The following is a 22,547-nucleotide window of genomic DNA, read 5'->3' as shown; positions in this document are numbered from 1 at the left end:
ACCTTCTGAGCTATCAGAAAACTAGAAACTATTATAACATCTGACTACTGGTGGTAAGGGTGTTTGTGCATTTTGGAAGAAGAGATATTATGCTTGGTTGCCAAAGGACAGGGCAAGAAACCAGTTTGAAGGGTTTATCTAGTTTATATTTGAACTGTAATAACATCTAGGTTAAAACCCCCAGGAGAAAATCTGAGGATACACTGGCTTTGTTTTTCTTTTTTTTTTAGCCCATTAATCCACTCTCACCATTTCGTATTTGTGTACCAGGTTCTTCCCCATGTCTTCAGCTCTTGAAAAATACAGGCTCTCAACCTGTCAAATACTTCCAAACTTAAGCCTAATCACAAGCAAGGCATCATGTGTTCTCTGTAAGAAGCATTCATTGTCTTGGTCTCCCATTTACATCCTTGACTTGGGAATTCTTCTGTACTGGAAATGGCTGTTCATTCTTCTCTACTAAATTGGGTATTTGCAGAGAGAATTTCAGTAAGGACCAGACAGTAAATCAGGGCACTTAAATACACATGAATGTCATACAGATTTAAGTAAACCTTTAACAGCTGCCAAGATCAGTGACTGTGCACACGCTGTGAACATATAAATCAATACGGCAGTGAGCATGTTAGTTGCTCAACCTATTTTATTTTGAGGCATTTATCTTTTAGTGAAATGGGATTGCACCATTCCTTCAATTTGTATTTGACAGAGCACTATGGAAAGCAGATAAATATTCACAGTAATTGCCATTGAGAGTTCCATATAATCATGTTACACATCTAAGCTAATAACACTTACATTGTCCTCTTTGTTAATGGTCTCCTGCCCTAAAGATTGATTTTTCTATTGACAGTTGCTGGACACTGACAGTCCTGATGAATCCATTTCATTTGCCAGCTGTGCTGGCATCAACTCTCAAAGAGATACTCAGAATAAAAAATGCAGGGCCTTAATTTTGCAGAGGACTTTGCATGTGAAATCAATTTAATTTGCTTGCAAGATAGGGCCTCAGAACCAGATTTTGAGCCAAGAAATGAAAGGAAAGGATAGGTTAAAAAAAACACCCTGTACCTGTTGAGCAGCTTGTCTTGGATGCCGAGATTGTCCCTGCATGGGAGTCAGGTGTAGAGCTGCTCATACCAGACAAGGCTGTACCTGAGCAAACAATGGGAACATTGACTTTGCAGCAGCAAAGCCTTTGAGCAGGTTATTTGGATAGTTGTAATTAGTATTAGAACCTCTGCCCAGTATTTCCCTTTCCATATTGTTTTCCTAATGTGCTTATGTTTTGCTAACACACATAACCATGTTTTGAGCAGCCCAAATTTGGTTGTGAGTAGGAATGACACAAATGTTAACAAAGTGCATCTATTAGTGGTGTGAAATGCAGAACCTGTTGCAATGGCAGCAGTTCAAGCTCCGACTCTCTGAAAGCACCAAAGGAAAACACTTTTGCATTTTGCATATTGTTGGAAGGCAGTAGAAGAGGGATATGGAAGTTATTCAGCTGGACGTATCCAGGATGATTTTCCAGTCCAGGTCCTCAAAATAAGCTAGATGCTGTTTTCTAACCACCATGGACTAACTATTAATTAACCCAAAGGTTTATGAAAGCTGAACTTAAGCTGCTCAGTGGCAATTCCTGTCCTTCCAGAACACTGTGCTCGTCTGTGCACTGCCTCCGAGGACAAGGACGCAAGGAGGCCTGTGACCAACACCCCTTCAGCATACCGCGGTAAGCGTGGTGGTTAGTGCTCAGGCTTTTAATAATGCCTGCTCAAGCAAAGGGCAACAAAATATATGCAGTTCAGCAGCAATTTGGAAGCGAGTGCAGGATTGGTTTAACAAGAGCGATAAATACAAGAGTCCACACTGCTTGGAACTCGAAGCGGCTCTGTGCAGTGAAGCACATACTGTTGTTGACTCCTTGTAGATAGTTGGTACTACTAATAGTACTTATATCAGAAGTACTATCCAGCTGAGGGCCTACCCATGATTTTTAGACACTAGAGTGTCATATCTAAATATAAAAAAGTTGCATTTGTTGTGGGTTGATGATACTGCTGTCTTCCCTCTAGCTCACACTTGTGTTTTCTCTCTCCTCTTTCTCGAGTGTTAAGGCTGAAACACAGAGTGCTTTTTTAAGACCAGGTCAGGCAAAAATGCTAGTCTTCCGGGCTAGGCAGGATCAACTCTGCCAGGGATTCAATGAAGAGAACACCAGACTTTTAGCTGTTTTTTCTCCAGAATGCATGGCATGGTGAGCATGCTGAGCTGTAGCTGAAGGCTGATAATAACTTTCACTTCTTGACAAAATAGAGCATCTTCTAGTCCATCATGATCTGGTCTTTGGCACGCTGCACAAGCCTTTTGTTTCTGTTTAGCTGGAAAATTCCGTCATTGCTCTTTCAAAGAAACAAGTCCCTCTGAGAAATAATTGCTTTCACCTGGGAATGACCCATTTCCTGAGGGTGAATGGCAAAGAAGAGAGGGAATAGCGCTGGGCGAAGATCAAACTTAGAATTTTAGACCTTGCATCCTGGGTCTGAAATGAATGCCTGTTATTTTGCCTGGCAGTGCTTGGTTCTCATCAACAATGTAGCATGAGTTCAGATGTATCCTGTTGCTGACAATTAATCACTCTGACCCAGTCTACATAGAACCAATTTTGTAATCAATGTGGCCTCCAAGTACCTGGTAGATTTGAAAGTAATGCTACTTGCCTGACTGTGACGTTGCCGTTCACATTGCCTGTGAAAATAGCGTGGTTACTGCCATGATCTTTGGTAGGACTCATTGCTACACTTCTGCAGGGTATCTACTAACAAGGCAGACGCCGTATTTCCTGAACTTCCCTTTAAGGCTGCTTAAAGGTTTAGTTTCTTGCGTGACCTGTATTCAGTGATGTAACACAGAACTTCCTTATCCTGTTTGCCAGATACAGTGTATAAAGCTTGTAAATAAATATGCATTTAACTTGCATAGATTATTAGCTTGCCAGAGAATTGTTATTTTTAACAAAGATTCTGTAGTGAAAGTTTATTGTTGCAGAAATTGCTGGGGCAATCAATCACGATGATAAGTCTGCATATAGCCGGAATACTTACAAATCATTTGTCGAAAAAATTCATGTTAATTAGGGTCAAGCCACCATAAAAGATAGGTTCCTCTACTGAATATCATTTATCAGTGAAATGAATGTAGGGAATAGGAAGGAGAAATGCTTTTGAGTTTACAGTCATAGTTTAACAAGCGTTTTCATAAAAACATCTGGCTAGAGAAGTAAACAAAACATAAATATTTCCATTGGCTTTGACAGTAAAAGCTAATTATTTAACCAGGGTGCTACTTATTATTTACTACAAAGTACTGTTAAAGCATGACAGAAGCGTTTATTTCCCATATGCAAAGAAAGGGATTGCTCCAGAGGCCGGCAATGTTACAGAAAAATTCCTTGACATTCCTTCAAAACACAGGCTGGGTTAGCACAGGATTGTCACCGTCCGATGCCCTGAATGGTGCCCATTCTCAATTGCTGCCACACAGTTTCACAGAGGACAGAGGCTTCCCTATTTGCATTTTTACTGTGTTCCTGCTACTTATGAAGGGAAGACTAAGGAATGAATGGGCATAGACTGCTGATTTATCCCCAAACACAAGGCACATTGGCAGGATTATGGAGCTGGTGATGCTGCTACCATACCGTCATACACATAAAAAAGAATTAGTAGCAGGCAAGAATGAAAATCTGTCTCATAATTTTCACCTTTTCCTCTTCAAACCTGTCCCAGATTTTGAAAGATCAGATAAAAGATTCTGCTGTGGAATACATACATTTACACACACATACATATTTTCTATGCTTGACAAATAACTAACTGAGAGGGAATGAGCATGCACAGCTCCGCTGCCGTCACTGGAAGGTGGCAGTGCTCAGTCTGTCACAGGGCCAGGCCTGGAGCCATTTTTTTCCCCTAAGCCTGTGATAAAGCACACGAACAGAATTTTTCCGTATGCATTAATCACCTGAATCTTTATAATTTAAATGTCAGCTGCATAAATTACTTCTCATGGATTAATGAAAATGAATCACGCTCTTTGTATTGTCAAGTACAAGCACAACACATTCTATGCTTTTTATTCTAATTTTAAGTCGTTTGGGTGACTATAGAATAGGCAAGGCCTCGGGACGTAGACGCCAGGCGTTCGCTTGGTGGAACGGGGATGACGAGGGAGGGAGGAAACGGTCATTTTTGCCCTTGCATTTGTAGGGCTGGGTCACTCCGGGCAGTACCCAGTGAGGTGCTGCCTTCTCCTCCAGAAGTTCAGCTTTTGTCTTCCCGCATTAAAGGATACATCTCTATCTGGAACGGCTTCCAGAGAACTTAAGAAGACCGGCGCGCTGTCAGTAACCCTCCTTGAGCCCTCCGCGCGAACACGTTGCCAGCCCACTCTAATTAGAAGTTGCGAACGGTGTTCCCTTTCGTTTTCGTGAAGTATCATTTCAGACGGCCACCGGAGATAACGTCCGCGCCAGCTCCATTCCCTCACTATCTCCGTACGTAGCACCAGCAGGAGGGATGGCTCGCGTTAACAGCCCGCTCCCGCGTCCCCTCGTCTCTTCTTTCGGCGCTATCAGCAGCTGGCAGCCGGGGAACACCTCCTTTTCGATGGCTCGCCTCCCAGGGAGCCGGCCCGGCGTCGCTGGCTGGGGAAGCGAAACCCCGCCGAGCCCGTCCCGGGCGAGTTCAGCCAGCAGGCAGGGCGCTGCCGCCGCCGCCGCCAGCCCGGCGCCGGCCAGGCCTCGCACCGGCGGGCGTTCGGGGCCAGTGCCCCGCTGCCCGCGCCGGCAGGGCGCCGCCGCCCGGCAGGACGCGCTGCTTGCGGCGGGGGCTCGGAGACCCGCGGCGCTCCCGGGAAGCCCCTCGGGGCTCGCCCCCGGGCACGCAGACCCTGCCTGGGCAGCGGCGGCGAGCTGCGGCCCGCGGCCCGCCTGCCGTGCCGGGCCCCTTTCCGTCAGCCCTTTAGTCGGCGGCAACCTGTTGGAGGTCGGCGCGGCAGCGCTGTGAGGAGACGGGCGCCGAAGCCGGGGGACGAGGCCCGGCGGCGGCACCGAGCCCCTCGGCTTCAGGCAGCGTGAGCGGCCTCCTTCCCCGGGCGCCTGCCCAGAGGGACAGGGGACGGGGGAGGGAGCCTTGCCTCCGCGTTCGCGCTGGGGGGGGGGGCAGGCAGCGGGTGGGACACACGGACACACACAGACGGAAGAGGAGTACGGATGCGGGAGTCTCACCTGAAACACAGCACCCTGCCCTTCCCCCACGGCCCAGCGCGGGCGGCGCCCCAAGCGCTCGCGAAGCGCCCTAAGCGTGTCCCTCCCGGCTCCCCCTCCTCCGCGGCCCGGCCGGCAGAAGACTACGCTCCCCAGAAACCCCGCGGGGCGGTGCGGCCGGCCCGGCTCGCCCCGCCCCCGCCCTCCCGCCGCCGCCTGGTGTCGCGGTCCCTGTAGTCCTCGCGCGCTCCCGCTGCCTTCCGCGCGCCGGGCCTCGGCCGCCGAGAAGACTACCGCTCCCGAGAGTCCTTGCGGCGCCGCGCCTGCGCCGTTAGCGTGGAAGTGCCGGAGGCCGTTGCGTTGCGGGCAACGGCTAAGGCAGCGAAGAGGCTGTGAGCGGCGGCGGCGGCTTCCGCGTTTGCCGGGGTGGGGGCGAGGAGCGGCGGCGGCGGCGGCGGCAGCAGCAGCAGCAGCCGGCGGGCGCTCGGTGGATGGGCGGTTGGCGGGCGGCACCGGCGGCGGCATCTGTCAGGCGGCGGACGTTAGCCGGGGCGCAGGGGATGAGCCTGTGAGGGCGGAGGAGCGCGGGTGGGGGTGAAGCCCGGCCAGAGCGGAGCGATGTCCCAGCCTCAGCAGCAGCAACAGCCGCCGCCGCCGCCGCCGCCGTCTCCTCAGCAGCAGCCGCAGCCGCCGCCTCCGGCCGCCTCCAAGAAGCGGGACCGGCGCATCTTCTCGGGCACCTGCCCCGACCCCAAATGCCAGGCGCGGCTCTTCTTCCCGGCCCACGGGCCGCAGAGCGGCGGCAGCATCGAGTGCACGGACTGCGGGCAGCGCCACGAGCAGCGGCAGCTGCTGGCCGTGGAGGAGGTGACGGACCCCGACCTGGTGCTGCACAACCTGCTGCGAAACGCGCTGCTGGGCGTCAGCGGTGCCGGCCCGCCCCGCAGGAACACCGAGCTCGTCAAAGTCATGGGCCTCTCCAACTACCACTGCAAGCTCCTGGCCCCCATCCTGGCCCGCTACGGTATGGATAAGCAGACCGGCAAAGCCAAGCTCCTCACGGAGATGAACCAGGGAGACATCTTCGACTGCTCCCTCTTGGGTGACCGTGCCTTCCTCATTGAGCCGGAGCACGTCGAAACCATCGGGTACGGAAAGGACCGCTCTGGCAGCCTCATCTACCTGCATGACACCCTGGAAGACATCAAGAAGGCCAACAACAGTCAGGAGTGCCTCATTCCTGTCCACGTGGATGGAGATGGCCACTGCCTCGTCCACGCAGTCTCGCGGGCCCTCGTTGGCAGGGAACTGTTCTGGCATGCTCTGCGAGAGAATCTAAAGAAGCATTTTGAGGAGAATCTGAGTCACTACAAGGCGCTTTTCCATGACTTTATTGATGCAGCAGAGTGGGAGGACATCATCAACGAATGTGACCCTTTGTTTGTTCCTCCAGAAGGTGTGCCAATGGGCCTCAGGAATATTCACATCTTTGGTCTGGCCAACGTGCTTCACCGGCCGATCATCCTGTTAGACTCCTTGAGTGGAATGCGAAGCTCTGGAGATTATTCAGCGACATTCCTCCCTGGCCTGATACCCCTAGAAAAATGCATGGGAAAAGATGGTATGTTGAACAAGCCGATCTGCATTGCGTGGAGTAGCTCAGGACGTAACCATTATATTCCTCTAGTTGGAATAAAAGGTGCTGCTTTACCTAAGCTGCCTAGAAAGCTACTTCCTAAAGCCTGGGGAGTTCCTCAAGACCTCATAAATAAATACATCAAGTTAGAGGAGGACGGTGGTTGTGTTATTGGAGGAGACAGAAGTTTGCAAGATAAGTACTTGATGAGGCTCGTTGCTGCAATGGAGGAGGTTTTCATGAGTAAACATGGTATCCATCCCAGTCTTGTAGCTGATGTCCATCAGTATTTCTACAGAAGGACTGGTGTAATAGGAGTCCAGCCCGAAGAAGTCACTGCAGCTGCCAAAAAAGCAGTGATGGACAACCGCCTTCACAGGTGCCTCATCTGCGGGGCCCTTTCAGAGCATCATGTTCCTCCGGAGTGGCTGGCTCCTGGGGGGAAACTATATAACCTGGCAAAAAGCACCCACGGCCAGCTAAGACCTGACAAAAATTACAGTTTTCCCCTGAACAGTTTGGTGTGTTCTTACAACCCTGCAAAGGATGTGCTGGTACCAGACTATAGCCTGAGTAGTTTGACTGCTTGTAACTGGTGTCATGGTAACTTAGTGCGTCGTGTCAGAGAAGATGGATCTGTTTCGTATTTGGATGGAGACAGAACTAATACTAGGTCTACAGGTGGCAAATGTGGCTGTGGATTCAAGCACTACTGGGAAGGTAAAGAATATGATAATCTCCCTGAAGCTTTTCCCATTACTCTAGAGTGGGGTGGAAGAGTGGTGAGAGAGACAGTCTACTGGTTCCAGTATGAAAGTGACACATCTCTGAACAGCAACGTGTATGACGTCGCCATGAAACTTGTTACCAAGCACTTCCCTGGTGAATTCGGTAGTGAGATTCTTGTTCAGAAAGTTGTCAACACAATATTGCATCAAACTGCCAAAAAGAACCCTGATGATTATACCCCTGTAAATATTGATGGTGCTCACGCCCAAAGAGCTGATGATGTACAGCAAGGACAAGAGTTAGAGTCGCAACTTCCAACCAAAATTATTTTGACTGGACAGAAGACAAAAACTTTGCACAAGGAGGAGTTGAATATGAGCAAAGCTGAAAGAACTATTCAGCAGAACATTGCAGACCAGGCTTCTGTAATGCAGAAACGGAAAAGTGAAAAACTGAAACAAGAGCATAAAGGGCAACCTAGGACTGCTTCTCCTGGGGCTGTTCGTGAGGGGCCATCATCTGCACCTGCTACACCAACAAAGACCCCGTATTCTCCAACATCTACAAAAGAAAAGAAAATTCGAATAACCACAAATGATGGGAGGCAGTCAATGCTTACCCTAAAGTGCACTACCACCTTCTTGGAACTACAGGAAAGCATAGCGAGAGAATTTAATATTCCTCCATATTTGCAATGTATTCGCTATGGCTTTCCTCCTAAAGAGCTTCTGCCTCCCAAAGAAGGCATGGAAAACGAGCCTGTTCCTTTGCAGCATGGTGACAGAATTGCAATAGAAATCCTGAAAGGTAAGGAGGAAGGCAGGCAGTCTGCTTCAGCACACTCGGCCCATGCTGTGAAGCATGAAGATGTTGCTGTGACTAGTAAAATCTCATCGAAGGAACTGCAAGAGCAAGTCGATAAGGAGATGTATTCTCTCTGTCTTTTAGCAACACTAATGGGTAAGGCTGACTTCTAATTATACTTTAAAATTGTATTTTTAAGTAGAAGATAATTACAAACTGTAGTTACATACATATCTTTTTTTTTTTCTTTTCTGTAACCATGGAGAAGGTTAGTTCTTTTATTCCTCTATTAGAAGAACATTAACATGCTGCCAGTGATTTGTTGAGTGTTGCGAGTTTTTTAAATGTGTATACAAGATACTTCTTTCTTTGCTATAAAGTCCTCTTTTAAAAACTGCTGTTTAGAAGTTGTTGCATTTCCTCTGCTGTCTGTCTCCCTGTTTGTTTTTCCTGTCTCTCATTTGGCACACATCTGATGCGTATGTGTGTGAGCTACATGCTCTCTTTTTTCCTACATCTCCTTCAGGCTTCAGGAAATAAATTCAGAGCAGAGGTGAGAAGGGGACAGTGAGTGTCTGCTCATTGGGAGTTTGAGGACCAAATTCTCACCTTTGTAGTAGGATGAAGTCTAGGCATTTCTCCTCACAGGGAGTTGCGTTGGTTTAAGCAAATCAACACAACATTGTCTCCTTAGTTAAATCTGCTAATTTTAAGTGATGATCTGGTCTTTTTAAAGAGCTGTGAAAAGTATTATTTCGGAATGTCAGCAGAGGAGAAACTGAAAGAATCTAAACACAGATTTGAATCCCAAAGGTGGACATAAGGCTGCAAAGCTGTGCCTATAAATTGTCAGTCATGTAAGTCTGACTAACTGTGAATAATTTAAGACGAAAGGACTTTTCTCAGGTGCCTGTGGTTTTTCTTTTCATAGTTAGACTCAGGAGACTTGGACCTTTGTCTGTGTACTTTTCTTCATTAGGTTTCACCTTTCTTGCTGCTTACTGGCAGGAAGTAGAACAGTAATTATACATTTAGCTCTACGAACCAGTTGAATAATAATGTTTACAGTTTTTTTGTGGGAGCCTTCTCTTTTTGCTGGAGGGATTTGGTGTGGCTAAAGCATGTGATGTTTTAGAAACGAAACAATTACGTAATCACAGAGTGGTATGTCAGAAGTTCATCAAGCAGAACTTTGATTCTTTTCCAAGCCTGATTGTTTACTCCTGTGTCTCTTGCAAGATAGTGTGCTGAATCACTAGCCACCTTGCCACACTGACATTTACACCGCAGTTCCAAAGTGCAGGAATAGGTTAGGTTTAAAAGCTGTCTTAATTTTGAGATGAAGCTTAAAAGAGTGCTTTCCTGTTTTCAGGAAATACTGCTGAAAGTATAGTTACTGGCTTACAAAAAACTCTGATGTGCTTTAAAAGTATCTCAGTTACTTCAGCACTAAGGTGTGTCATTTTTTTACAGGTACTTATCCATAAACTGAGCTGATCTTGTATTCAAGAATCAATTTTTGTCTTTGACTCTCACTGCTGTTTGTTAGATTCTGCTTTCAAAGCACAGGTTAGCATAGAATTCACGTCACCCTTCTCTGACTGCATCCATTTTGCCTTACTAATAGGAGTGGCAGCAAATGATAAACCAGCCAATTATAACAACATATGCAGCTACTGAATAAGGTGCTATTTTTATATAATCACTTTTCTCATCAGGGCTTCATTTTCCTTTAAAGATACTTGTGGAAAAAATCTAGATAGTTGACTATTTACAACTGTGATTTTTCAATGGGGAAACAAACTCGTAAGAAAATCCCTAAGTCCTTGCACTTTCTTAAGAGTGTTGTGGTGACAGTTCCTCAAGGTAGTATATTCAGCCTTTCTGGGATGAGAAGTCTCAGTGTTTCTCAATGACATTTCTGTACAGCTAAAAAACAGTGCTGCAAAGTTCTGAGAGTCAGCTTATCCTGCATGCTCTTGCTGTAACTTTGTTCTGCTAAAAACATTCATCTAATACAGTCAGATTAGAATGTGTAGAGGGGAGATGCTGTTGAAATAGCTTGCTGGGCCAGGCACAATTTCCCCCCCCCCCCCCCCCCCCAATGCCCATAGTGAAAGTGTGTCTTCAGACATCTGTAACTATTCATCCTGGATGCTTAAAAGCTTTTCTTTCATACAGAGTCTCCTGAAGGCTGAATTGATGCTTCTTTTGTATTTCAGTTACTAGAATTTTTCTTTTCTGGTCTCGGCTAGTTAACTTATTAAAATTTTAGACCATGTTCTTTAATTCTTCTGTATATAATTTAAAAATAAGCCCTGGGAAATTAGATACTGTAATTTCTGGACCACTTAACATACTAGGCATTATTTTTTTTATAAAGCTTTCTCCTCTTTTTTTTTGTTTAGCTCAAAATACAGAGTTCTATAGGGAAATGACTAAAGGAATTGTAATTTTACATTAACATAGTTAAAACATTATATTTTTAAACAGATTTAATTACACCCATGCAGAAGGACTCTGGATACATGTGCAAGCCAAGTATGAATCTATATTGATCATTTTGTTTGGCATTGATGAATTCATCAGTGCACAAGAAATCAAAATAGCCAGGTTTACATTAAAAGTATTAATTGATACCATGATTTGCTTGGATTTAAACAGCTTGTTTTTAAGCCAGCTGTAGTTCCCTGTAACCTATGTTTATCAACTGAGCTTTTGGTTTGTTTTGCACTTTTGTGTGTCCCCTCTGCTGTATGAAGTGATGGTCTTGGGCTTCCACTGGCATAGGTTAGTCTGCACCTGCTCTTTTTCTGCAGTGGATGAGGCATGCTTGTGGGTAGGATAGTCTTCATTTGTTGCCATACCTTAATGTTGTGGGCCTGAGGTCTGGTCTGAGGGAGTGTGTACTGGAGTGGGAACAGTGCAGAGAACATAACCTCTTTCATAAATTTAGTGTCTTGAGGGAGTTTTTAATCTAAACGATCACCCAAATTAATTTGTGACCTATAAGCATCTTACTGCCGTGTTAAACAAAACCAAAACAAACAGTAAAACCCAACTAGCAACAAAAATGTGCAAACCTCCAACATAGTTCAGTTGAATCACACACACTAGTTCCTCTGATCTGGGAAAGTCCAGCTGTAATTGTGGGTTTTTTTTGTGTTCCAATCAGAGAGCTCTTTATCAAAACAGTATCATTAGTTTGTGTTTCTTTCAGTGGCTGATGCTTTTGTTTTGTGACCCCTGCTCTCCATACTTTTCTGCATGTAGTCCTTGTTAATGTTGCATAAAAGGCTATCTAAACGGTGATGCTTCTCTTGTGCAAGGCTTGAAAAATCATGCCCAGAGCAAACAGGGAATCTTTCCTTGGAGAATGCCACTAATGTGTAAAACTGGGCTGCTTCTAAAAGTCTGGTGGTTGTCTTGTGGCAGGGAAGGGAGTCCTTCAAATAACGGATTGCTAGATGCAGCAGTATAGGAGTCCTTAGTATGGAGTCAGCCACTGCGCGGCTGCTGGCTGTGGCCTTCCCAGGCCTCTGGTAGACTGATGACTGTTCTGCTACTTATCAATATAGTGGTTATTGTGATTCCCGTGGGCAGTATTTAAACCATCAGGAAGACTTGGGGGAAAATGAAGAGCCACGGCAGTGATGCTCTGGAGCCACTGTGTATAGGGCTGTGCATTTCAAAATGTAAATGAGAATAAGGATTCAGGGTAGCAGTGAACCCCTTTTGAAATAGCAAAAACATTAGAGCGTTATCAGTAGTGATTGTTGTCCCTCCATACAGCTGTTTGAAGAAGAGGAAAAGCTGTGGCAATAGTGGGGATGAAAAGAGAATGCTCCTTTAAAATTTTGTTTGTTTGTTTTTTGTTTTAGTGGAGTCAGTGAGAGCTGGAGAGGAGCTTCAAATTTGTTAGCAAGTCAGTAGACAGGAGTTATCAGGCTAAAGCCAAAAGACTAGACCTCCTTCTTCAGTAGATCATGGAAAATAAGAAAGAAGAGTAGTTTGTTTGTTACCTGGATGTTCTTGCTAGGAAGTGAAGGCCAAATCTGTGAGCTTGATGTGCAAATGAATGTAATGAACCAGAGCATATATGGTTCAAGGGAATGCATTTAAAATTAATCAGATTATGTAGGTCTCCTGGCTTTAAAATGTCTAAAGACAAAACATGATGAAGATGCACTGTACCTTTTTAGAGTGAATGGGGGCTTGAATAACACCTGAAGTGGAGAGGTGAGCAACAGAATCCTTCTGGTGGGGGGACAGATGAGCAGGGGAGTGTGCAGAGTCCCATGCCTGTCAGGGAAGGGAAAGGGGAAAGTCAGAGTGGCTTGAAAGGTTTCAAGCACTTAATGCCACTGTCGCAAGTGTGAAACATTTTCTCACCTGAGGCAGGTGGGATAGGAGAGTAGCCACAGTTAAACCTTGTGGGATGTGCAGTAAAGAAATGCAAGGACGGATTTGTATGTGCTCTGTATTCAGTATGTGGCAGCTATTAAAAATAACTTCTTACTTCTATTTTGCTCTTAACGGCAAGCAAAGAAACATTGGTGGGTAATACTTTACAGCCTCACGCATTCCAGCTACGTGTAGTCTAAGTAGTAAGGGCATCCAGTTAACTTTAGGTGATTATTTACGTTCTCCAATTTTACTAGAAGATTGAGAGACATGGTTATTGAGATTTTGATGCCTAAAGAAGGGTGCAATTTCTATTTAAAGTATCTCAGTATGTTTTCTGAATGTTTGGTACAAAGCAGAAAAAGCAATTTTCATTGAAAAGGTATACACGCAGTAGTTGTTTCTGCATCAGGAGGATGGAATTTATTGGTACGTTTTGTTTGCACTATTTTCACAGTTACATCACATGTCACTTCTCTGAAGCAGGTAAGTGGTTAGCAAAATGAGGAAAAGGCTATAGGTAAAAATGCAGATCTGAACTGATTTAGCAGGTGCTATTAAGTCACTGATGTTCTGTCGCTGTAACCCAATTTTTCTGTTCTTTATATTCCTTTCCTTACATAGTCTAGTTTTTTTGTTTTGTTTTGTTTTTCCTCTCAGTGGCATTTAAAGTTGTCACATTTAAATGCCATTTTTGGCATCTTTGAAAAATGCCAGTTACACAGGACTGCTGGGGCCTCACAGTTGGTATTTTGTTTCTAACTCTCAAGAAAAGCGAGGTACAGACACAGCTTCTACGCAGCTGCCTGTGTGGACATTTGTATCTCAGCTACAGTATAAAGTCTGCTGTATGGCAGCTGTGAAATTGAGATCTGATTTTTGTGCAGGTGTAGGGATATAGAATTGAGGTTTTAATGTGCAAGGGTATGTGCTTGAATTTTGGAAGTGTGTTAGTCATTTCCTTAGTTTTATGTTGAAAGCATGGGTAGGAGGGGAATGGAGACTTGTGTGTAGGGCCTGGCAAAGAACCAGGATCTGCAGCTTGGATCAAATCAAATTTGGGAACCTTTGTACTAGAACACGTAGGATATTTGACTGCAGACAGTGATATGTTTTCCTGAAAGTTTCTCAATGTCCTGGGATCCTGTTCTATACATTTGCAATAAAAATTCAAATCCTTAATTGCATAGAAGAAAGAGAGGATTCAGCTTTTAATTCAATGAGTTAAATTTTCAGCCATTGTCCATAATGTTAAAATAAGACTGTTTAATGATTGTGTTTGATTTTTACAGGAGAAGATGTTTGGTCTTACGCAAAGGGGCTTCCTCAATTGTTTCAGCAGGGTGGAGTATTCTACAGCATAATGAAGAAAACCACAGGTATTTTTTGGTTTTGTTTTTATTCCTTCCTTCCTCTGTCTTCAAATCTTTAAAATTGTAAATTGGTATTGAGTCACCTGTAAGCATAAATATATTTTTATTTTAGTACCATGGTACATTTTCATTTTCATAATATTGTAGAACTCCTTATGCTCCCTCAGAGAGCCTAAGACTAGGGAATCTGAATAAGACTAGTTCATTCAATTTCAATCTTTCATTTTCTGAAGTTTTCTCTAGAACCATACATCTCCATTTAAACTTCCTGAATTGTACAAAAAAACTTCAGTAAGTCAACTGATTCCTGCCCCCCTTCCCCCCAGAAAGATCAAACAAAGACGATCATAGGACGTACTCCTGTTATACTTTAAAACACTTACTGGATAAGCAGGTCATCTTTCTAGTGTGCTTCTTAGTAGATATTTTATACAGTGGTACTGCATGTTTTAAATCTAAACGGTTGGTTAAATTTGTCTTGCTAAGATTGTTGTTCAAAAGCAAAGCTATCTATATCTCTTCTTGCGTTGATAAATGTTGCATCTTGGATGGACTATGTACAGAATAACCAAGCAAGGAGTTAGAGTATATTTGATTTTCAGATGACTTTACAAATACTGCCTACAAAGAATGACATCTGTTTCTTTAGAGAAGAAAGTATTATTCAGTTATTTTCTCTCAGTTAAAGTTTATTTCCTTATTGAAGTCTTTGCATTCATAGTTCAGCTCTTGTGATTTCATCTATAATAATGATTCCTTTGTTGCTTTCTTACTGTTTGATTTCTTCTTAGGCAGTTTTATCAACCTTAACTTAATCTTGGTTATTTCTGGAAACGGGTATTTTGCCACGTAATTTCTGTTCTGTTTGCAGTAATTAAAATGCGTGGCATACTCAATACCTGCTACCTCTCATTGAATTATTAGCCTGGCTAATAGAATTAGCATCCAAGTGTCTTATAGCAGATCTGTTTCCTTTTAGTTTTCTTTCTTTTAGTACTCTTGTACAGTAAAGACTGGTGTATTGTTTGTGGTAAGTGAATTAGCTTAAACAGTGCCTGATGAAAAGGACATTTTGGACGGATTAATGACTAGCCAGAGTTGAGAACCTGAAATGAATCTAAGGGATTTTAACCCAGCTGGTCATAAACTCATGAAAAATGCCTGACTTAAAAGTAATTTTTGCCAGCTGACAATGTAAGAACTAAGGCTGTGGGAGATGGTATACTGTATTTGAACATTACTGGATTTCTGTGTGTGCAGGTATTTCACACTACCCTGGTAGGTAGAATTACCGTTTTAGCATTAACATACTTGTATGATCTCAACATTTTATGAACTACTAAATTTCCACATTAAACAATTACAGTGTGCAACAATCTATTTTTTTCATTTAAAGAAGCTCCTTAAGTATTTGTGATATTTTAGTTAATGTAATAATGCAACTATTATACTGGACATTTGGAACAAAGATTTATATCAAGCGTAGGTACTGTTAGTCAATTGTAATTTGATTTAGTAGATCTTGTTTAAGATCTTATTTTGAGATTTCAGGATTGCAATTTCAGAGGCAGTTTTGGTCTACCATAGAAGCTGTTACAGCTCGCTTTTGCAAGTGAAGGTTTTGCTGGTAAATGATGTAGCCAAATATGTTCTTCAGGCTAAGTTAGACAGATAAATGTTTGGGGTTAAATTTTGTTCTGTGTGTGTTTTGGCTGTTTGGTTATTGGTTCCCATGGATATAAAAAGAAAGGAGCTAAGTGTCTGAAGTTCTCAAAATAAAATCTCATCTGTAGATTCTCTGCAACTGTAAAAGCGTGTGAATCAGAAGCTGTGGAGGATGGCTGAGATCGGTCAGTTGGTTCATCAGTATAAAACCAGTTTAATAACGTTTCGCATTATTTGAGTGACCTTTTTCATTGATGCCTGGAATACTTGTTCTGACTGTGTTGTATTTGATAACACAGAAGTAGGATTTTCTTGTTGTGTTTCTTCCCTTCAGCATAACTTCTGGAGTTTTTCTTCAAGAATTGTAAGAGAATGCAAGGAAAAATCCTGTTAATTTACCTGTTCCTGGCACTTTTAAAAAAGTGGGTTTTTTATTGTAGTTCTCCTTGCATAGCTTACAGAACTGAAGAGAGTTGTTGCAGCCAAGTTTTCATCTGCAGATAGCTTTTACCTCGCAGAAAGCTGTCATCACTGAAGTGATACCTTACAGCTTTTACCACAGCCTGTATGGGACAGAGTTGAAAAAGTTATTTTGTATTTTATAATGATGAGCTGGAAAACCGAATGTTGCCTGTTTTTGACACAGAGCAGCTTCAGAACTTAAATTTGATTAGTGAACTCTCAATTTTAGCAGATAGGTCAAATTGTAAGTGGGACAGTGAAACAAACAGCAGATCAAAAAATATTATGCCTCATTTGTTTTGTAAAGGTTAGTAGTTATAATCTCCAGGACTACTAAACATAGTAAGCTTGAAACTCTTTTGTTTATCTAGCAACACTTCCTCTCTGAGAAGACGACAAATAGCAAATTTGAAGTTCCTCAGGCTTAGCAGCAGATGTACCCCCTGAAATCCTCTTGCAGTTCTAACTAGCGTGGAAAAGGTCTTAAAGAGTACTTCTCCAGATAGACAGTGATTTGAAATGTGCTTTTTGGCAGTTTTCTGGTTTTGGGGGGGTTTTTTTGTTTGTTTGGGTTTTTTTTTTGTCTGTTTGTTTTTTTTGTGTGGTTTTGGGGTGGGGGGTGGTAGTGATGGGGTTTGTCTTGCTTTGTGTTACTGAAAGCATATACTATTTCTTTAACTTCTGTTGTATTAGAACTGCAAGTCCCAACAAGGTGGTTGTTTTAACTAGTAATACTACAGTCCTGTCTCTTCATTAGAATCACGATTGAAAGCAGTAGCATCTTAGGGGTATACTGTGATTGCTATCATATGGCATACAAGCCTAAATTGTTTTTCTCCCACAGTAGTAAATTTCAGTGTGTTTTTACATACTTGATGCAGTAAGTTTGAATACAATAATTACAGTGTATTCAGAGCATGCCTTAAAATATGTTAGTATGTTGAATAACTTTTTCTATCTTTATAGGTTTGGCTGATGGCAAGCACTGTACTTTTCCACATCTGCCTGGTAAAAACTTTGTGTACAATGCAGCAGAAGACAGATTAGAGCTGTGCGTGGATGCTGCTGGGCACTTTCCTATTGGTCCTGATGTTGAAGAGTTGGTTAAAGAGGCCTTAAGTCAAGTGCGAGCAGAAGCTACTTCAAGAAGCAGGGAAGCAAGTCCTTCACACGGAATGCTGAAGCTGGGTAGTGGTGGAGTAGTGAAAAAGAAATCTGAACAACTACATAACATAACTGCATTTCAAGGAAAGGGCCACTCCCTAGGAACTGCATCTAGTAGTCAACAACATGATCAAAGAGCCAGGGAAACACCACTTTTAAGAAAGCATAGCACAGAAACGGACTTCAGTCCTTCTGCTAAAATTGAGCCTTCTGTATTCACAGCTGCTTCTGGTAACAGTGAGCTTATCCGAATTGCGCCGGGAGTTGTGACAATGAGAGACAGCAGGCAGCTTGACCCCACTTTGATTGAGGCACAGAGAAAAAAGTTGCAGGAAATGGTCTCTTCTATTCAGGCTTCAATGGATAGACATTTGCGGGATCAGAATACAGAGCAGTCAGCATCAGTTGATCTAGCTCAAAGAAAAGTAGAGGCAGTGAGTTCAACTGCTAAAACTGGGAGCTTTCAGGCTGGCTTACCCGAATCGTTTTCTGCACCAGGTGGTACTGAACACTTGAATACCGAATCAACTGATGGTAACGTGGTGAATTCTGTGGGAACAACATTCCCTGCAAGGTCTAAAGCACAAAAGGGAAATTCTGTTGAGGAGCTTGAGGAGATGGATAGTCAAGATGCAGGAATCACTAGTGCAACTGAGCCAATGGATCACTCTTGATAGGTTAAAATCTAATAAGGGTAGACGAAATTACTGTTCAAATGTAATGTTTATTGGCTGGGCCACACAAAGTGATTAGTTATTAAATCTTGTATGTATGTCAAAGATTATATCATCTTATTCAGTGCATGATAAGCGTGTGATTGGCAATAGCTTTCAATATTACCATACTGCTGCCCAGGCTGGCTCTGTTACCTGTAAATTAGTTGTTAGGAAATGCACTGAGATGAATATCTGCTGTAAATGTGGGTTCTTGAAAGTTCTTTGTAATTTTTAATTCCTTAAAAGTCTTAAAATTTAAGCCCATGCAAGGTTCTTACCATGCTAGTTTAAGGTCACTGAAAAGGCTAGAACAGGCAAAACTAGAAACGTGACAAAGTTAATCCTGTCCCAGGTACTTAATTCCACTCAAAAATACACTGTAAATGTGAATTATACATAAATTTCAAAAAGCAACTGGAACTAAATTTCTGCTAAATTTGATAATGCAGCATATACAGTACTTTAATTACATTGTGCTGGCACTTCCTCCAGTTTAAAAACTTTTTCATTCATACAGCTGTATACGCTTCTCAGAAACCTTAGAATAAGTGTTACTTAGTAAACTCTCTAATTTCTGTGTATGTCAGTTTAAGCAAGTTAGAAAAAAGGCTACTTAGTGTATGATGAAGATAAAGTGAGTGTGGTGTGGTTATGCATGGCTGTCTGAGCCAACACAACCATTTTGGTGCTCAGTTAGTAAGGGATAGCATGTTTTATTTCCTCTCAAATACCAAGGTGGTCAGATGTTGTGCAACTTTTAATACAACTACAGGAGAGAAGTTGGCAATTGCAAGAAACAACAAATGTTCAATGGGAAATCCATTTCTTTTAAAAGACTTTGATTGCTAACATTGCTTAGTAATGGCAAAAATTAAATAACAGCTGTCCTATTCAGAGCAAATTAACAATTTATTGGAAGGAAATGGTTCTCTTAACATACATTATCCTAAAGTGTTCAGTGATAATTGAGCTTTTGGAAGCTCACTGTTTACTCCATGGAAACAAGGAATACATGCTGTTTCAGTGTCTATAAAGACTACCCACCTCTATTAGCCTCACTTCAGTTTGTGATGCAGGTTTCCCTGCATCAGTGATAATATAGCTGGTATCCACTTAAGTAGCGTGTTCATCAGACCTGCAGTGCTAGTTTTTAAGAAGCAGCTATTGTGCTTCCTCCCTAAGAATGGAATGTGTATCTGATACTGCACTTTGCTTCCTGTCTTCATAGTCATATTTAAATGCACTATTGTTGCTTCCTCTAATGGTAAAATAACATTGAATGGATAAAAGATGTTAATACAGCTTCAAAGGAATTAAGAGCATTTAAATATTGAAGTCTGTGTTTGTGCAGATGTGGGTTTTTACCAGTTCACAAATGTTGTTTCTATTGTATATGTTTGTACTCAGAAAAGTCTCCTCACTTTTTACATTTCTAACCAGTTAAACAGTTCTAAGCATTAGTATGATAGAATGTCCCGTGAGGGAGGATTTATTTTTGTATGTAAAAATTAACTGAAGCAAGTCACTTAAAGAAAAGCCCCCATTTTGTCAAAGTGAATTAAAATGCCTCTGTTGATTAACTTTCTATGTAGAGGGAATAAATACTTTATGATTTAGTACACAACTTACAGGTTAAAAATAAGAATCACCTTTTCACAAATAAATGAAAAATTTTAAGATCTCAAATTGCTAATCTGTTAGTTAGCAATTTGGAAGCTTGGAATGTATGAAGTAGTTTGGCTCACCAGAACTGACCTTGCTGATGCACTGATTAACTGGCAGGGCTTATTCAATGAGAAACAGGATGCACATGCAGCAGCTGGAAGCCTGCCATGACTTCTGAAAACATTTAGTCTCCCATGAATCAGTCTAGCTGTCTGAAGGCTACTTCTATATAGAAAATGTTGAGTAGAGGCTTGTGCTTTGTCACAGTGTGAGGTTTAGAAGAGTATAGCAGTGGCAAGTTCCTGGGAAGGAGTTTGAGTCAGGAGAGGCTGAGGGGGATGAATCTCCTGGATCTCTTGCATTTAGACAAGGTAACCATCACTTAGACATTTTTAACCTTTTCTTTAGCAAAAGAAGTCTTCCTCGGCTGAAAAAATATGGGCAGTGTATATGAGAGAATTTTAAGTTTGAAATAAATGGAAATATTTATTGCACATCGTCCTTATTTCAAGGGAAGATGCTTACTTCTTTCATGCCTTTCTGGTAAGACTACAGAAGTTTGTGTGCCTTTTACTGAAAGAGGAAAGACTTGGTTTAATTTTGACACACTTCCCATTATAGCAGTAATTTGACATTTTCCTTCTTATCTAAATAGACACAGGTAATAGCTCCGTTTGACTCGCCCTTAGTGTCATCTCAGGTCCACTCAAGTCACTTAGACCAGAACCTTCCAGTTCCTAAAACAAAATGGTCTCAAAAAGGAATGGTAAAATGGTGTCAAAATCACAAGATCCGCTGATGTGAATGCCTCTGGTGTAAAGCAGGATTGTGCATATTTCTTTGCAGTGTTCTTATTTCACCTAGCTTTCTCACGCATTTAAATACCAGTGTTCTTGAGAGAGATGGCTTTTGATACTCTCAAGTGAAGCTAAACTTCATCTACGTGCTGGTGAGATGTGTAACTGTACAGGAGAAGTGAAATAAAGAACACTGAAGTGTAAGTTTGAAGAGATGTTTCATTTGATTGCTAGCAGTGGGTGCAAATGTAAGCTGAAGCAAATCTGTGTGCCTGTCTTGAGAGCACCCATGTGCTTATTAGATTTCCCTGTTAGAGTCAGGAGAATGGTGGTGGGGTACAAGGGCAGGGAAGACTTTGACTCGTGGATGTGAAGCCGTGCTAATAGGACATCTGAAATGGTGTGAAGAGTGTCCCTTTTCTCACCCCCTCCCCGCCCCCCCCCCCCCATACTTGCCTTGATTACTTGCTTGGCTGGGGGCCAATCACCTTCTACACAGTGTCTCATGGCAAAGAAGTCTTAAATTATTTGAAAATCCTAAACTTTACTATGGCTTAGTATGTATAACCTAAATGAAAGATGATTACTGAAAATATAGGCCCAGTACAAAAAAAAAAAGGGGGGGGGGGACAATTAACAAGATTGCTGATGAGCATATGGGAAACCTCAGGAGAACAGATCAGTTTTCCGGGCAAATGCAAGATTTTTACTACTTCAAATGGCTGGCTGCTTAGTAAGGTTGACTTTTTGATACTGCTGTTTCTCTGTGAATTGCTTGCATTTCAGTGAGGGGAAATAAATAGCAGCTTTTCAGAGGAGATCATATAAATATATTTGGGATGCCTTCACTATTATAGTCACAAACCAGCAATGTATATTGTTGATTTTGTGAATCCCATATAGTTTACTAGTCGTCTGATAGATACAAAATGTGAGCCAGGGGTTGCCTCTCAGAGAATGCTCTAGCAGCGTCACAGAGGCACAGTGCCACAAGGCTGTATGCTAACAACCCAGTACAATAGGCATACTTTCAAGACCAAAATGCTTAATCTACAATCTTTCAAAAAGTAGAATCTACTGTCACTGTCACAAGGCTAGCAGAGCCGCTTGCTACTTTTTCAATGCGCTGAAAATGCCAAGTAATAAAATTCATAGTATGCTTACAACTGGGAGAGCGATGTTCAATCTGAAATGTATGAAAAATGAATGATTTAAGAAGATGCCACTGTTATCTCTACATTTGTTTGGCTCCCATTTTCAAATAGCAGAATCTACATGCTTTTGTAAAATAATAATAATATGAAGTTGATCCTTCCGTTAAAAAAACCACAACAGTAAGTGGTTTCTTTGTTTTGCTTGTGGATATCAGATTAGCTTCTTAAAATTGAAGAAGTTGCTTAAGATCTTTAGAATGCAGGATTCCCTCTGAGCCCTTATGCCTGCGGTTGAGCAATAAGAGGTTGAAACATGAGTGGTATTTTCAGAATTATTTTATGTTTAATGAGGATTATTGCCAAGAAATGAAAGAGTGCACTTTTAGGAGGGAATGCTATTTAAAATGTATAAATAAGAATTAAAATAGTGTATATATTTAGAAAACAAATCTTTTTAAACAGTAAGTGCTTTACATGTTGAATTAAAAATAAATTAGCATAGAAACTATATCATCTTCACAGTACTGGCTGTTATCCAGCACAGTTTGGTTTGTTTTATTTGTGATTGCTGTACTAATTATATTTGATTTTTTTTATCTGTAATGTAACAATAGTGTATTATAACAGTATATAGTGTACTATACTACACTTCACTGTACAGTATTTGGAATTTTCTTTGATTGCTATATTAAAACTGTAAGTTAAAACA

General features: G+C 42.2%; 2 protein-coding genes across 2 annotated transcripts in view; one reads left to right on the top strand and one right to left on the bottom strand.

The window, feature by feature from the left end:
* SGK3 (serum/glucocorticoid regulated kinase family member 3) overlaps nt 1-5,421 on the bottom strand; it is an 81,827-nt gene extending 76,406 nt beyond the window's left edge. The window contains exon 1 of the mRNA XM_049829749.1: nt 5,291-5,421. The gene's annotated coding sequence lies outside the window, so the exon portion shown is untranslated. The remainder of the gene's footprint in view (nt 1-5,290) is intronic.
* A 256-nt stretch (nt 5,422-5,677) lies between these two features.
* Nucleotides 5,678-22,547, top strand: VCPIP1 (valosin containing protein interacting protein 1). The gene is made up of 3 exons (XM_049823733.1): nt 5,678-8,594; nt 14,135-14,221; nt 17,309-22,547. Exons 1-3 carry the CDS (start codon nt 5,888-5,890, stop codon nt 18,178-18,180), a joined length of 3,666 nt encoding a protein of 1,221 aa, XP_049679690.1. The 5' UTR covers nt 5,678-5,887; the 3' UTR covers nt 18,181-22,547.

This window comes from Accipiter gentilis, chromosome 2 (genome assembly GCF_929443795.1).
Source record: "Accipiter gentilis chromosome 2, bAccGen1.1, whole genome shotgun sequence".
Taxonomy (NCBI): domain Eukaryota; kingdom Metazoa; phylum Chordata; class Aves; order Accipitriformes; family Accipitridae; genus Astur; species Astur gentilis.
The sequence above is the reverse complement of the archived record's forward strand: the minus strand, read 5'-3'. Positions and strand labels throughout refer to the sequence as shown.